Source organism: Lissotriton helveticus, chromosome 1_1, assembly GCF_964261635.1.
Source record: "Lissotriton helveticus chromosome 1_1, aLisHel1.1, whole genome shotgun sequence".
NCBI classification, from domain to species: Eukaryota; Metazoa; Chordata; class Amphibia; order Caudata; family Salamandridae; genus Lissotriton; species Lissotriton helveticus.
The window spans coordinates 2131520372-2131534947 of record NC_136057.1 but is presented as its reverse complement, the minus strand read 5'-3'; the positions used below and the strand labels follow the sequence as shown (position 1 = coordinate 2131534947).

General features: G+C 44.1%; 1 protein-coding gene across 6 annotated transcripts in view; it reads right to left on the bottom strand.

Annotated features, from left to right (window-relative positions):
- Positions 1-14576, bottom strand: part of CDC7 (cell division cycle 7) — a 212609-nt gene that overhangs the window by 83967 nt on the left and 114066 nt on the right. For 5 of the 6 annotated variants that reach the window (XM_078646293.1, XM_078646282.1, XM_078646291.1 and 2 more), the window contains 2 exons: positions 2764-3013; positions 1638-1733 (listed from right to left, as the gene is read on the bottom strand). In XM_078646293.1, the coding sequence (XP_078502419.1) occupies positions 1638-1733; positions 2764-3013 (346 nt within the window). The remainder of the gene's footprint in view (positions 1-1637; positions 1734-2763; positions 3014-14576) is intronic. The other variant, XM_078646289.1, reaches the window with a different exon arrangement.

Here is a 14576-nt window from a genome sequence, read left to right as displayed (position 1 = left end):
AAAAGGTAACTTAATACTGCAATTGGTCAGAAGGATCGTCTCCAAACTAATTTAAATTTTGCAATTAAATTATTTTATTTTATTTACGAGAGATGACCTTCAGACCTGGAGCACAGTATACCAGATGGTCACTGATGAATAGATGTACATACGCTGCATATACAGCAGTCACAGAGTAAGTAGGTTTGGGTAAACCACAACTCTCTAGGTATGGTATAGAAAGATACGGTTAGATCGATTTTCCTTTTGGAAACGGGTGGTTTTCCATTGAGAAATTGTATTGGAGTCCGGCAAAGCACTAATCTGCCCGTCTTTGCATCTGGTAATCAAGATTTGAGATATATGCTCTTTGCCTGCTCAGAATTGAGAAAGTCTCAAAGGAAACTGCAGCTCCCTTTGCTCCTATGCAATGATGAAACATTTGTAGAACTTGAATTTTCTGTTAAATTAAGTTTTTTGTGTTTTTTTTTTACAAGGAGGATGAAATAATTAGGAAATCAGATTCAGCCATAGATACATTTTTTAACACTGAAATGATTATGTTACAAATTAACAAATTTGCTTTTAAAAATGTTCTAGTTGGTGAAGGATTTGTGTTAGATTGGTATAACTGAAAATTATTATGTAGCACTCTTGGCGATTAAACTAAATTGATTCAGAACTATTTGGAGCACTTCAAGAGGTTTCTAAAGTGTTTTATATACATGTATACTGAAACGCATACACATTGCTCTATATATTTTATATATGTATGGGTAATAAAGACCCATTGCAGGCAGCACAAGAAAAAACATAACAAATGTTGTGTCTTTCTAAAAAAATAAAGTCTTGTTGAGCATGGCAGCACTATACATGCTTTGCAAATTGTGGGGATCAGTTTCAGGGGGCTGATGAGGAGCACTGATTTCAGAATCGACACCACTGGACAAGAGATATATTTAAGGTGTGTATGTGCATGTATTTGTGTGTTTATGCATCCTGGAGGGTTCAGGATACATACATCTACCAGATGTGTGCATGTTTGTGAACCCTAATAGCATGTCTATATGAGTGCACATTAAGCAAGGGACAGCAGTAGTGGCAAAGGCAGTGTTATGAAGGAGGCAGAGATAATAACACACTGTTGGGGCCCTACTCGCCCTGTGAGCTTACGGTCTGAATGGTGAAATGATGTTTATACAAGTGCATTTAAGTTGTGGCAGGTAAAAAACAATGCATTTTCATGCGTCATCAATTTACAGGATGAGGTGAACATGGTGATAGATCATGGGCGGACCCAAAACATGAATGAAAACCGATTGAGCCAATGCCTGAAGGGGGCTGTCAGAAACAAGCCAATGGCTGAAGGGGGCTGACCAAAAGCTTCTTTCTGTATGCAAGTGTGTGTTGTAGTGTAATGTGCCAACATAAGGTTTTGCTAAATAGCGAAAGCAGTCTATATTGAGACCTAAACCCCCCCACAGAAAACGAAGTTCTATTACAGGTCTCTGCACTGAAGGACTCTCCCATGAGCCCCCCCTCCCTGTGCTCGCCGCACGTACTACTACAAAAAGAAAACTAAAAGGTGAAACCTGCAAAACGAAAATAATGCTGCCCAAGTCAAAAAAAGACCTGCTCAACTTCTAGGTTTCACTTACACGCACAGTGGTGCTGTCCAGGGGAGCTGGGCTGCCAACATTGAAATTTCTTTCTCCAAAGACGGATCGTGGTGCAGAAAGGTTCACAAACCCCTCCTACAGTACCAACAAAATAATCCAAATTATTAATTTTATACATCGGGAGTGTTGCACTCTGCCATATCTTGACGGGCTATTGCAAAGTAAAATAAAAACAGATGCATGCAAGTTATTGGTGAAACTCCAAATCCCTGTGTGCATGAAGTGAACATCGTCTAGACAAAGCTATAAACACGCACATGAAGGGAGTGCATAGCCAGGTCCCCAAGCATCTCGACCTCAACAACATCCAGGTTTTCTAGAAACACATCTATTGGATCCTTCCTTGCTAGGCCATCAATTGATTAGAATATTATTTCACTCGGGCACAATGTATATATACACATAACTAGCCATCTCTGGCAGAAATACGATCTCATAATAGATTAAAAGATCATATTTAAAACAGAGTGAGGGGAAGGCAGACATTTACAAGGCACGTTCTGGAGCTAATTAAATTCCTGGAAAACATTATTCCAAGATAGAAGTCTCCCAGAGAGTGGCCTGCAACTCTTGGAAACGGGACAATTGCATTTGTTTAACTGCAATTACAGAAAACACACTTCTGGTAACTAAGACCCGTTTTCTCCAGAGCACAGCGAACATCAACGTACGTAGATGTGGCTGCTGTTACATGTGAACATTTAGAAGGAAGCACTGTAAAAGCTACCCTTTTGTGGAAGGTCGTCTTTACATAAGTATTGATCCCGTCTGTTAATTATACTTATAGGAACTTGTAATAAGAATACACTGTTGTATGTAAATAGATGTTCATAATTTCTTAGTAATTTACATCACCAAGTTAGGAAACAGCAATGCCTTCAAAATAAGCGCGCAGCCATAGGTTTAAAACTTTTTCAAGCGAGAAAGCTTATGGATTTCATAATGAAATTATCATTTTTTTTAAAAACGACAGTACGACCATTTGGCACCGACCCACAAATATTCCTAAAACACACTTTCAGCATTCTATTGCCCCCTGGTGGCCTTAATCGTTAACAGCAAACCGAGACGTTTAACGGAAAATAAAATAATAAAACTTCAGGACCTTTGCATCTTTTCCTTCTTTAATCAGCGCCGGAGAAGGTGCCAAAGCCTTGCTAATGGATGGTTTTGTTGTTGACGGCTGCGCTAGCTGTCTTGGTGCCGTGACGTTGGGGGAAACACCGTTTCCTGTTATTGTGTGAGTTCTCTTTAGCGAGCAATTTCCCTGCTGGCCTTCAGACTTCACGACTTTAAGAAGTTCGATTTTCGTATCAGGAGTTCCTTGAGCCAAACCGAAATCCACCAGGGCATATCTGAAATAGATTATATTCCGGTTACTCCCACTGCAGTTTTAAACAAATTGCGTAAATGTCAACAGAAACAACTTTCGTTCATTTGAGTGACGGGTTAGTCAAGAGACTACAACACAACAATATAGTAGTTTGAATTTTCTGTATCCAAAAAGGGTCGCAACAAGACTCGAACTTTTTGGGAGGGCTAATAGGTCACCCATTAGAGTAGAGTCTAACACTTAAAGCAAGGGGCGGAGCTATCCTGAAAGCCAATTAAAAACAATCATTGGAAATGCAACAGGTCTCGCATTTGCTTGAGTTAGAGCTATTGGCGTTGTAAATGACATTGTCTGGGATATGAAGTGTATGTATGTGGTGTGTTGTGGAATTATGTGGGCTGGACTGGAATTGATAGTTGTGGAAAAGTGTAGCGTGGAGTGGATGTGTGTAGTGGAATTATGTGGTATGGTGTGCACTGGAATTGTGTGGATAGTAATGATGTGGTATTGAGTATACTGAATTATGTGGAGAGGAACTGTGTGTCATGAGTGGGTTTGTCTGAAATTATATTGTGTGTTGTGGAGTGGTAAGTAGTGGAGTTTAACTATGTGGTGTGCTGTTGAATTTTGTGGCAGGATGTGGAATTCTGTGTTGTAAATTAGATGTATGTTTTGCATTGTGGAATTGTGTTGCTGAGTTGAATTACGTGGTGTGGCATGGAAATGTGTGGAGATGAATTGTGTGGCGTGAAACTGTAGTGTAGAGGGGAATAATGCCGATTGGAATTATGTGGCATGGTCTGGAGTGCATGTATGTGGATTGTTGCTATGTGAGAGTGGTTTTATGTGGGGTATAGTTATGTGGTATTGAGTAGAGTGTAATTATGTGGAGTTGAATCATGTCGGGTTGAGTGGTATTATGTGGTGTGTAATTATGTTGGGTGGTGATGAATTGTGTGGTGTGTAATTGTGTGTCACACTAAACTTGATAACACTATTGGACATTGATTGCACCTCATTAGTACCAGTTTAATATCCAACTACAGTAATAAGCAACAGAAAGGTGACAAGTCCAGCTTTGAAAAAGAGCCTTCATTACACTGCAACACGTCACTGCTTTTTTTTGAAGTTCAGAAAAGAGCCTTCATTACACTGCAACACGTCACTGCTTTTTTTTGAAGTTCAGAACACTTTGAGCGAGCAACATTTTTTTGTTAAAATCTGTAGATTGTGCAGCATACGATGGATTATATAGCCAATGCATCAAATCTATAATTATTCTAAAATCGCTGCAGCCGCACAAACGCATAAATCTAATGGCCTTGACTATATGTAATGTCTTCCTGTACTCGCCACACACGAAAAGACAAGGTGAAGTCCAATATTAGCCAAGAAGTAAGTGATAAAGCGTGGGTGTGTGTGTACACACACACACACACACACACACACACACACACACACACACACACACACACACACACACACACACACACACACACACACACACACACACACACACACACACACACACACACACACACACACACACACACACACACACACACACACACACACACACACACACACACACACACACACACACACACCCCCCCCCCCCCCCCCCCCCCACCCCCCCCCCCCCCCCCCCCCCATCCCATCCTCTGGTCACTTCGACTGCAGAGGCTTCCCAGCCTCGGGAGGGGTCGTGACGTGCAGGATTGCAGCAGGATGTATGGAGCCAGACCAGGCAGAGTGTAACCGATCCCAGGGTCGGTCGCGGCCAGGCTCCAGCTGCTATTGAAGCTGCGGATGGATGCTGGAGATTCAGCTTTGAGGAAAAGTGTTTTTCTGATCGGCATAATTTGTACCAGGACTCCATTGTTTTTTCATTGCCATCGAGTGTCAAACACTTCCACACGACCCACCTGGTCATTTCTGCTGATACCTGAGGAAAATGTAAACTGACACGACAGAGACCATCTTGCAGCCTGCATTTCTGCCCAGGAACTGCCGCACACCCAACCCCCTGTTCTTTGCAGTTCAACAGAAAGCCATGAGACACCCAAGCCCTGTGTAAACAAGCTTGTTTTCCATCTCCTGCTCCCAGCCTGGTAAACATCCTCGACACCGTGATCAGGTTATCTGGACAATGGTCTGACTGTTGGGCCCTGATCAGGCTGATTAAACAATGACTTGAAAGAACGGCTTTGATCCAGCCAAGTGAACAATGATCTGTGTACCAAGCCTTGACCAGGTCACCAACTACAAACATCGTCTGGATCTGGTTATCAACTGCAAACACTGCCCTGATTGAACAATGGACTAACAACCAAAAGACTGGGATGAAAAATGTATAAAAGGCTTGTAAGCTACAGAGTGAAGTAGCAGCCTCCTCTGTCTTGTCTCTGACTAGCTTGGGACTCTGTTCCATAGCCTGGGCTATTGAAATAAATCTGGGTTCCTCCTGCAGACGAAGGCTCCTGTGTCTCTTTTTACTAAGTATGGAAGGTATGGAAGACTTGGGCGGTCCACCCGCCGCCGAGACCCAGAAGGTGGGTTATCGCGGTTCTTCAAATGGCACCCAAACAGGGACTCCACGAGCATGAAGGTCAGGCCCAGGGATGTGAGGAGGTGCACGGAGAGACTCCGACGGAGGCACCCTACCTGAGGGATTCTTGTATTCCGGTAGACCAAACGACTCGCCCGCTGTCCCTTACCACCCGGTCTGGGCCACATGACGGCGTCCTCGCTGGAGTCCCCTAGCAAATAATTTCTGGAACCGGACACAGCCCTACGTCTGCAGAAGAGAACTACCCCTGTAAGGTAAGGGTGGACTGCTCATCCACCAAGTCTGTATGATTCTGTTTTTGACTTTCGCAAAAGCCAAGTTGTTATTGAATTTTGCCAAAGCCAAGCAAAGGACGTGAAGTTTTAAAAACCCACTGGTGTCTGTTCTGTAGGATTCTGCTGTTATTGACTTTTGCAAAAGCCAAGCAAGCGAGGTCAGTTTTAGAAACCCGCTGGTGTCGGTTATCTGTTTTTAAGCATGCCAGTCAGTAGTAAGTTCAAGAGATTATGTTGGACTCCCAGCTGGAGGCGGCCTGTCCGCTTCCTCCAAAAGGGACCCCTGGCCATACGATGTATGTTAAACATGGCCAGTCTGCCATAATGTTTTCCTCATTCTGGGTAAAATATTTTTGGAAAAGTAACGCGGAATTACAGTGGCCACTTTATGGCTCCTTTAATTCCCAAGTTCTCGCCAACTTAGAGGAACAATTAATTAAAATAAAAACGCCCCGTCTATGTTTGAATCTGTCCGATTTTGGAGGAAAGAGATAGAGCAGAGAGCTAGAAAACAGAAGGCTCAATAAAGAAAACAGGAATGTATGTCAATGGCCGGCCACGCCAGAGAAAATTTAAAAAAATCAAATGACAAAATCAGTAGAAATAGCCGATAGGGAGCATGGGGCCCGGGTACAAAAATGTTATCCAGCCCGTGAGGAGAAAGGAAAGGGCCATATGGAAGGGGAAGAAGAAAGTGATTCCTTGCTTGATACCATGCTAGAAAGCCCTCCTGCATATGCCCCAATGTACCCTGCCCTGACGCCTCACACCCCGCATGTCCCCCCACCACCGCCCACTCCTGCCCCCACTGCCCCTCCTACTGTTCTCCCTGTCACATCGACCCTCCCGACTTTTCCTATGACACCGACCACGCCCGTTAGCCCTGTCCTCGCTGAGGGAATGACAACAAGTCTCCATCCGCCCAACCCCTGCGGCTTTACCCCTACCCGCCCTTTTCCTACTTCCCCGTGGTTTACAGTTAAGCAAGTTTTATATAAATTGTTGATTTCCCCCCGACTGGCCTCCTTGCGCTCTGCAGTCAGCTTTTCGTCCCTTCGAGAAAATGACCTACAGAGGCAACAGTGTGAATGTTGGATAAATAACGGGAATATTTATACCTTTAAAGAAATACGGTCCACCTTTTCTCAGTGGACAATTATGGAACAGACCAGCTGGGCTGAATACATGTGTACTTTGGTCATGCAAAAATTTGAGAATGCGCTTATGCAGATACCCACCGGATTGATGGATCTTAGGTCGCAAATAAAAAGAGGCGATGTTCAGGTAGAGGGGATGTTAGGCGCTATATCTGTTTTAATGGCTTACCGTGATATGACCGCTTTTTCCAACACCCCTCTAGAAACAGCTATGCCAATGAGAGAGGCAGCCCCTGTCTTTGTTAACGCACTGACCGATGCCCAAAATAATGACCGAGGGGCTGTTGAAGCACACTGGCGCAGGCTTTGGGTTAATGTTCCTTGGAAAAGGTCAGAAGTAATGCAGTTAAAAGGACAATTACCAGATCCCCGGAAGAATCCGGCTGCCTTTTACAGAGAATTAGGTCAGATTATATCTGCAGGTACTCTCGTTCTTGAGGATATAGATTTACTTTTTGGTACGGTTGTCCCCACTGAAATTTGGGACAAGATTCGACATACTGACCATGAGGTGGCATTGGGAGGTAAATGGGCTGACCTAGAGGCTATGGAAGAAGCAAGGGTAGGCGGGACTAAACCAGAAGCTGCCATCCTGACTTTGCCTGGTAAAATAATGACGTTTATGAAAACACTTTTGCCGGAAACTGTCATTAACTAGGATAAAATAAACGCCTGTAGGCATCGAAAAGATGAGAATGCGGCTGACTTCTTTACCCGTTTTCAGACGGAATACAAGGGACATAGTGGTTTGGATCCCCGGACCCCAGGTTCTGGCCCAGTGTTTGTCGATAAGTTTGTCAGCAACTTGCTTCCTGAGATCTCCGCCAGGCTTAAGAAAGTTGAAAGTACGTGGTCTGCCCAAACTATGACTGGTATCTTGGCTATGGCACAATATCATGAGAATAGGGAGAATGAAGATAGAGACAAGGAAAGTAAGAAGGTTAGGGATCTTAAGACTAAGGAACTTCTGCAGCAGGCTTACCCTTCCAGAGGTCCCGATGCCGGCGGGAATTTTAGACCTCAACTCCAACTCCTTCCGAGGGCTCGCCAGTCTACCCCCTCCAGCCCTCAACGTACGGGGGCCCTCCAAACAGATCAGTGTGCTTATTGTAAGGGGTACGGCCATTGGATAGATGAGTGTCCCGTGTTAGCTGAAAACATAAGAACAGGGAAGACTCGGCCTCGAGCTCCTAGTGAAGCGAGGCCGACTAGGGACCATGGCCCGCCCCAGCCACAGGATAAAGAACGTAGGCCCAGGGACTACGCTCCCGTCCATCCACGCCAGGCCAATTGGTTTGATGGGTACGAAGCAACACGCACTTATTACAAAGATGATTATGACCAAGTTGATGAGACAGGATCCTACCAAGCATAGGACAGCCAGGAAAAGGGTATTACCAGAGTGCAAATCCCAGTGGATCAAAGGGGCCCGTATGTTCAAATGTCAGTTGTGGGAACAATAAGAATTTTCTTTTGGATACTGGGGCCACCAGGTCTTCTATTGTACGTCTGTCAGTCTCGGAGGCACCCCTTTCTGGCAATATGAATGTCTGCGTGGGTTTTGCAGGGACACCCGTGACCAGTCCTGTCTCTGAACCCCTCCCTCTCGATATTGGACCTGCACATGTTGACGCTCCCTTGGTCCTTACTACAGGTTGCAGTGAAAACTTGTTAGGCATGGATTTACTGAAAGCTCTGTATGCGACCATATCATGTAGTCCCCAAGGTGTATACCTAACAATTTCTCCCACCGCAGCTCTCCGGTCCCCTCCCACCAGAGTTGCAGTCTTTACCTTCCTCCCTCTGGGCATCATCAGACACTGATGTAGGGTGTCTCAACATACCCCCTCATGTGGTACGCATCCAGCCAGGTGCACTTCTCACCCGCTCCCGGCAGTATCGACTACCCGCGGAAGGAGAAGTGGCCCGGTTGACAATAATATCTGAATTGATGGACAAGGGCGTAGAGGAGGAAACACGTGGCAATATCTGTAACAGTCTCATTATTCCTGTTCTTAAAAAGACCAATGGAAATGCTCTCTCCCCTAAAATATACCGATTTGTGATAGACCTGAGAGCCCTTAACAAAATAGCATTCTCCCAATATCCTGTTGTCCCCGACATTACAGCCCTCTTACGATGGTCCCTTCTGACGCCACACATTTCTCTGTCATAGAACTGAAGAATGCTTTTTTCAGCATTCCTATACATCCTGACAGCAGACATTTTGGTTTCTCCCTTGGTGGGCGGAGCTTTAGATTCTGCCGCGCCCCTCAAGGTTTCACCGAGAGCCCCAGTATCTATAGTCAAGCCTTAAAAAGTCAACTAGATTCCTTGGAACTTCCTGATAATTCCATACTATTACAATATGTAGATGACCTCCTCATTGCAGAAAATTCTGCCCCAACATGTAAAGAAGCTACTCTCTGTCTGGTACGCCACCTTGCCCTCCATAACCACAAAGTCTCTTTGAAAAAGCTTCAGTTTTGTCAAGAGAAGGTTACCTACTTAGGTCATGTCCTCTCGAAGGAGGGAAGGCAGCTCACCGCTGATCGTGTAGCCATTATCAATGCTATGACGGCCCCACGAACACAAAAGCAGGTGCGAGCCTTCATAGGCCTAACCTCATACTATAGACAGTGGATTTCCAATTTTTCGGCCATGGTCAAACCTCTTCTTGCCCTCACCACTAAAGACATATCAGACAGTTCCTTTCCATGGGCTACAGAGCATGCGCAGGCCTTCCAAGATTTGACGAAGGCCCTGTGTACTGCTCCAGTTCCCGGTACTCCTGACTATAGCAACCCATTTTTTCTTTCTGTACATGAGACAGATGGCTGTGCATGCGCTGTCCTGACCCAGATGTTTGGAGGTCACCAACGGCCATGTGCCTATTTTTCAGCCACCTTAGATCCTATTGCAAGGGCTCTCCCAGGATGCCAACGGGCGACAGCTGCGCCGGCCCCATGGTCCGTCAGAGTGCGGGAATCGTCATGAACTCCCCCTGAAGGTCCCCCATTCTGTAGATACCCTCCTTAATAACACCAAGACACAGTACCTCACTAGCGCACGACTTACAGGATATGAACTGACACTCTTTGCCAGCCACATTAACATCAAAAGATGCACTGCACTAAACCCCGCCACTTTACTCCCACTGGATACTCAGGATGCCCGCTTAGACCCACATGACTGTATATTTAGGACAGAGGAGGAGACGAAGGAACGGGTTGACTTACAGGATACCCCGATAACAGAACCAGAAGGTACACTGTATGTGGATGAATCATGTCTCAGAGGGCCAGATGGTAACACCTCAGCCGCCTACGCCCGAACGACATTGGGGCAAGTAGTAGAAACAGCTCACATTCCGCAGTGCTCTGCTCAGGCAGCAGAATTAGTGGCCCTCACTAGAGCCTGTGAGTTAAGCAAGGGAATAACAGTAAATATCTATACGACAGTATGTATGCCTTTGGGGTGGCCCACAACTTCGGGAGGTTATGGAAAGAAAGGAATTTCCTTACTTCCCATGGGACCAAGATTCAACATGGCCCCCTAATTCACCAACTGTTAGACTTCCTGACACTCCCCAGAAAGGTGGCCATTATAAAATGTAAGGCCCATAAGAAAGTGACAGATGATGTTGGGAAAGGCAATTCTCTGGCTGACCAGACGGCCAGATAAACAGCTCTTAGGAAAAGGGAAGGAATGTAAGTAGGAGGTCCCGCTAGGTGGGTGGCAGACAAGGGCATGGTTGAAAACACAGTACAGAGTGTGCTTGATATTCAGTCCCATACTACTCCTGAGGAACGAAGGGTGTGGAAGGATCAATTAGCAAAGGAGGGAATTGTTGGTTGCTGTGTCCATACGACTATGGAAAGACAATGGATGTTACCTGACAGTCATGTGCTAGCAGTAGTTACGATGGCCCGTGGTCCTGCCCACATTAGTGCAAAAGGGATTTGTAAACTGTTGGAACCTACATGGTACAACTCTAAGACACCAGCATATGCTGAAAAGCTGGTTAAAACATGCATGATTTGCCTAATGTATAACCCAGGAAAAGGCACCGTTACTCCTAAGGGAGGATTCTCTCCTCCTACCTTCCCTTTTGAAGTCCTCCAAATGGATTACATCCAGATGGACAGGTGTAACAATTTGAAATATGTCCTAGTGGTGGTCTGTACATTCAGCCGATGGGTGGAAGCCTACCCCGTCAAAGGCTGCACCGCTATCACTTTTTCGTGGATTTCATAATGTTTATAGTTCTACAGACAAAGATCTTTAAAAAGGACGAGTGATATGACATATAAAACGCATCTTCTACAGATTTCCATGCTAAGCACTTTAAAACCAGTTTTTGGCAAGTTATTACAAGATGTCAGCCTCTTTTTTGTTTTCTGTGAAATGACAAGGAGTTTATTAAATAATTTAATTCGAACTTCCGAAAGACCGACCTTCCTGACTGTTGACTTAGGTAAGTTTTCAGTCTGCTTATCGGGGCATTGCAACATATGCTTATTTGAGGCCATACTGATGTACAGGTCTCAGAATGTTGAAGTTAATGGGTTAATATGCCCAATTTTAGGATGTCTGACTGGCAAACTGATTCCTAATGCATCTTCAATTTCTCCTGAGATTGAATAAATGAGTGCATATTAAATAGCAATAATAACACCTGTTAACTACTCTGCCTGGAAACTGCGCTATTCTAAATCAAAATAAAATAGTTATTGCTAGCACACAACGTTGAACAGGTCTCATACGAGATGACGGAGCTACATCCACCAAGCTTAAAGAACAGGCAAAACAGGTAGTTGTCAAAAAATAACTTTGCAACAAATGGTGTTCTAGCATGCACAGGATGGACGTATTCCTTCAAGCTCCAAAACACACAGAATATATAGCTTCTGAGCATTGTCCTGCAATAGGTCACTCCCACAGAAACTATGCCTGTTAACACCCAAGCTTTCAATTTTGTTCTGAAGCCTGCAGCACACAAAGGTTCAAATCCACTAAAGTATCAATATTGTTTTTAAATCCTGTAGGGACAATATGCATTATAACATGCAACATCTGTTACTACTATCTACAAAATGGCTTTGAAAAGAATGACCATATTCTGCTAAATGTCTATACTAATTATAACAGTGATCCTGGCCTGGGTGCACAAAGGGACAACCTTGAATGGGGCATAAAATGGGCACCAAACAGACAACATGGTTACCGGTTTGTTGTTGTAACACTGGAATAAGTAATGTACACAGTAGTGTTTTCACCATACAATGTTTTTGCATTAGTACCCTATTATACACAATATGAAAGTGATGCTGCTTTTTACTGACCCAGACTTATTTTGACAGCAGAATAAGGTTTCACAATCAATTTGCTGCCACACTGTATTGCTAGAGGCACTCTTTTGGTCTGACACCCTGTGATGACCTTTGACTACCATTACTTTAATTGACTTTGGTGTGTTATTTTATCATAGCCTGAATGTACGACGTCCTGCATATGCCTTGTTTCTCTTAGAGGTTTCCTTTTTGTAATCTTGCAGTCTTTCAGTGGGAGCGGTCACAGAGTAGAACAGTCTGTCAATAGCAGAACGTGTGGGATGTGCATTTGAGAGCATGAGAGAGAGAGAGAGAGAGAGAGAGAGAGAGATGCGTGGAATGTACTTTTTGGTCTTGAAGTGCAGAGTTATAAGCAGTGGTGCACAATGTGCACTGTGTTGTACATTGAGAGATGAAGTATGTGATGCTATGAGCAGTGGTACACAAATGTGCACATGGTTGTACCCTGGGAAGAATGATTAATTTCTTATTATTGGCTTTGACATGGCCTCATGTCATCCTGAATTCTGACTCTGTCTGGCTTGAGTTTTTTCTGCGCGCCCAGACACGCTTGCAAGCTGTTTGGGTTAATCACGTTCAAGGACTGTTTTGTGAGAGATTGTTTAATATACCCTGGAAGGCTTTCGTGAGCTTCGTTAAGATAAAGGCGGGAACATGCGACATTGTAGAGGGGACGTGGAAACTCCTTTCTGCCGTGGAATGCTTGCCTGGAAGTTGGCCAGTTCCAGTAAGATTCATTTAGCGCGGGGGGGGGGCAGTGGGACTCTCAAACCTTCTAGTGTGTGTTTTGAGACACTATAGCGGAGGTTTGTTGACAGCTGAGTTGGGAGCTCACTTACAGAGTAGACGTACTGCTGTAAGACCAACAGAACCCGAGTCCAAGCCAGCTGTGAACGCCCCTCCCCAGCGTGAAGTGGCAAGGATGTCGAGTGAACAATCGGGTAAGGTGTCTTGTTTCTGACTAGTGCCATTGTGATGTGTGGTTCCAGAGGCTGTGGTCATTTGAGGTGTTTTCTTTGTGATTCAGTGTATATATCTTTCTGATCTCTTGCAGGACATCCCATATTTTATGCTGGAGTTTTATCTCATATTATTTGATGCTCGTTTATTCATATTATTCATGCATTTAACAGTTGCATTTAGCAAGTGTGTTATTATTGCATGCATATAAATAAATATATATCGCTATAATATTCGAATGTTGTGCATTTGACATCTGGGAAAGCCTTTCTGTTAGAGAGCATTGCATAAATAAAAATCCCAAGCCTTATTCTAAAAAGAGTCTTTGCATTTTGTAAAATAAAACCCTTTTCTAGGTGTTGTTGTATGTCTTATAGTTCGCCCAGTTTGAGCCACCGTGTGGGAGATTCTGTATTATCTGAAAGGCGAAGCAAGACACACATTACACTAATTGGTAGAGGCACGGCACAGTGATACAATGCTGAAACAAGAGGAGTGCTTGTGTACTTCTTCATAAACACCATCCCAAAGAAAACTCACAAAAGGCCAGTCTTACTATGCACTGTGAGAAGCTGATCATAGTGGCATTTGTTTTAGGCGAAAGAGGTATGCCTCTAATTAGACCTAAATTAGACGTTCAGGAATCACATAGTTGAACTATCTCTCAGTCTAACCATAGATTATGTGCCAGACATCTGAGATTTACCTCAGGAGACTATGCTCCATCACCACAATTTTTGCTCGATTTCATCTAAAATTGGTACCAGCCCTGTAATTAGTGCTTTAGGAAACCCACTAAATATAATGAAAATCTACACATGCAAGATATGAATTGAGTTGTTAATTATAAAGTGAAACGAACACCCTAAGGCGGAAATGACTAACATCATCAGAAAAGATATGAAGATAATTAACAAAAGAGATGAATATTAAGAGCCTTCCTAAACATAAAATGATTCTCTATTTTGCACAGGCCAAGATGAGAGCATTTCCAGTAGAAGCAACAACAAAGGAGCAGTAACATCCCTCTTAACATCCCACCTACCGAGCCTTTCTAAATCAGGGGACTGATAGCAGGAGGAAAAATCGAAAAGCAAGGGATCACTTAGATTTGGAAGCAAACACATAGGCAGCATGCCCCTTGTTTCATAAAAGGCTCTGTTGGAAATATGAAGTGCCTTCTAATTGATCGTACTGGAAACTGACGACCGGTGCAGCTTACAGCAAAACCTTGGAGAACCTATAAAATGTCCTGAAATTCATGAAAAGT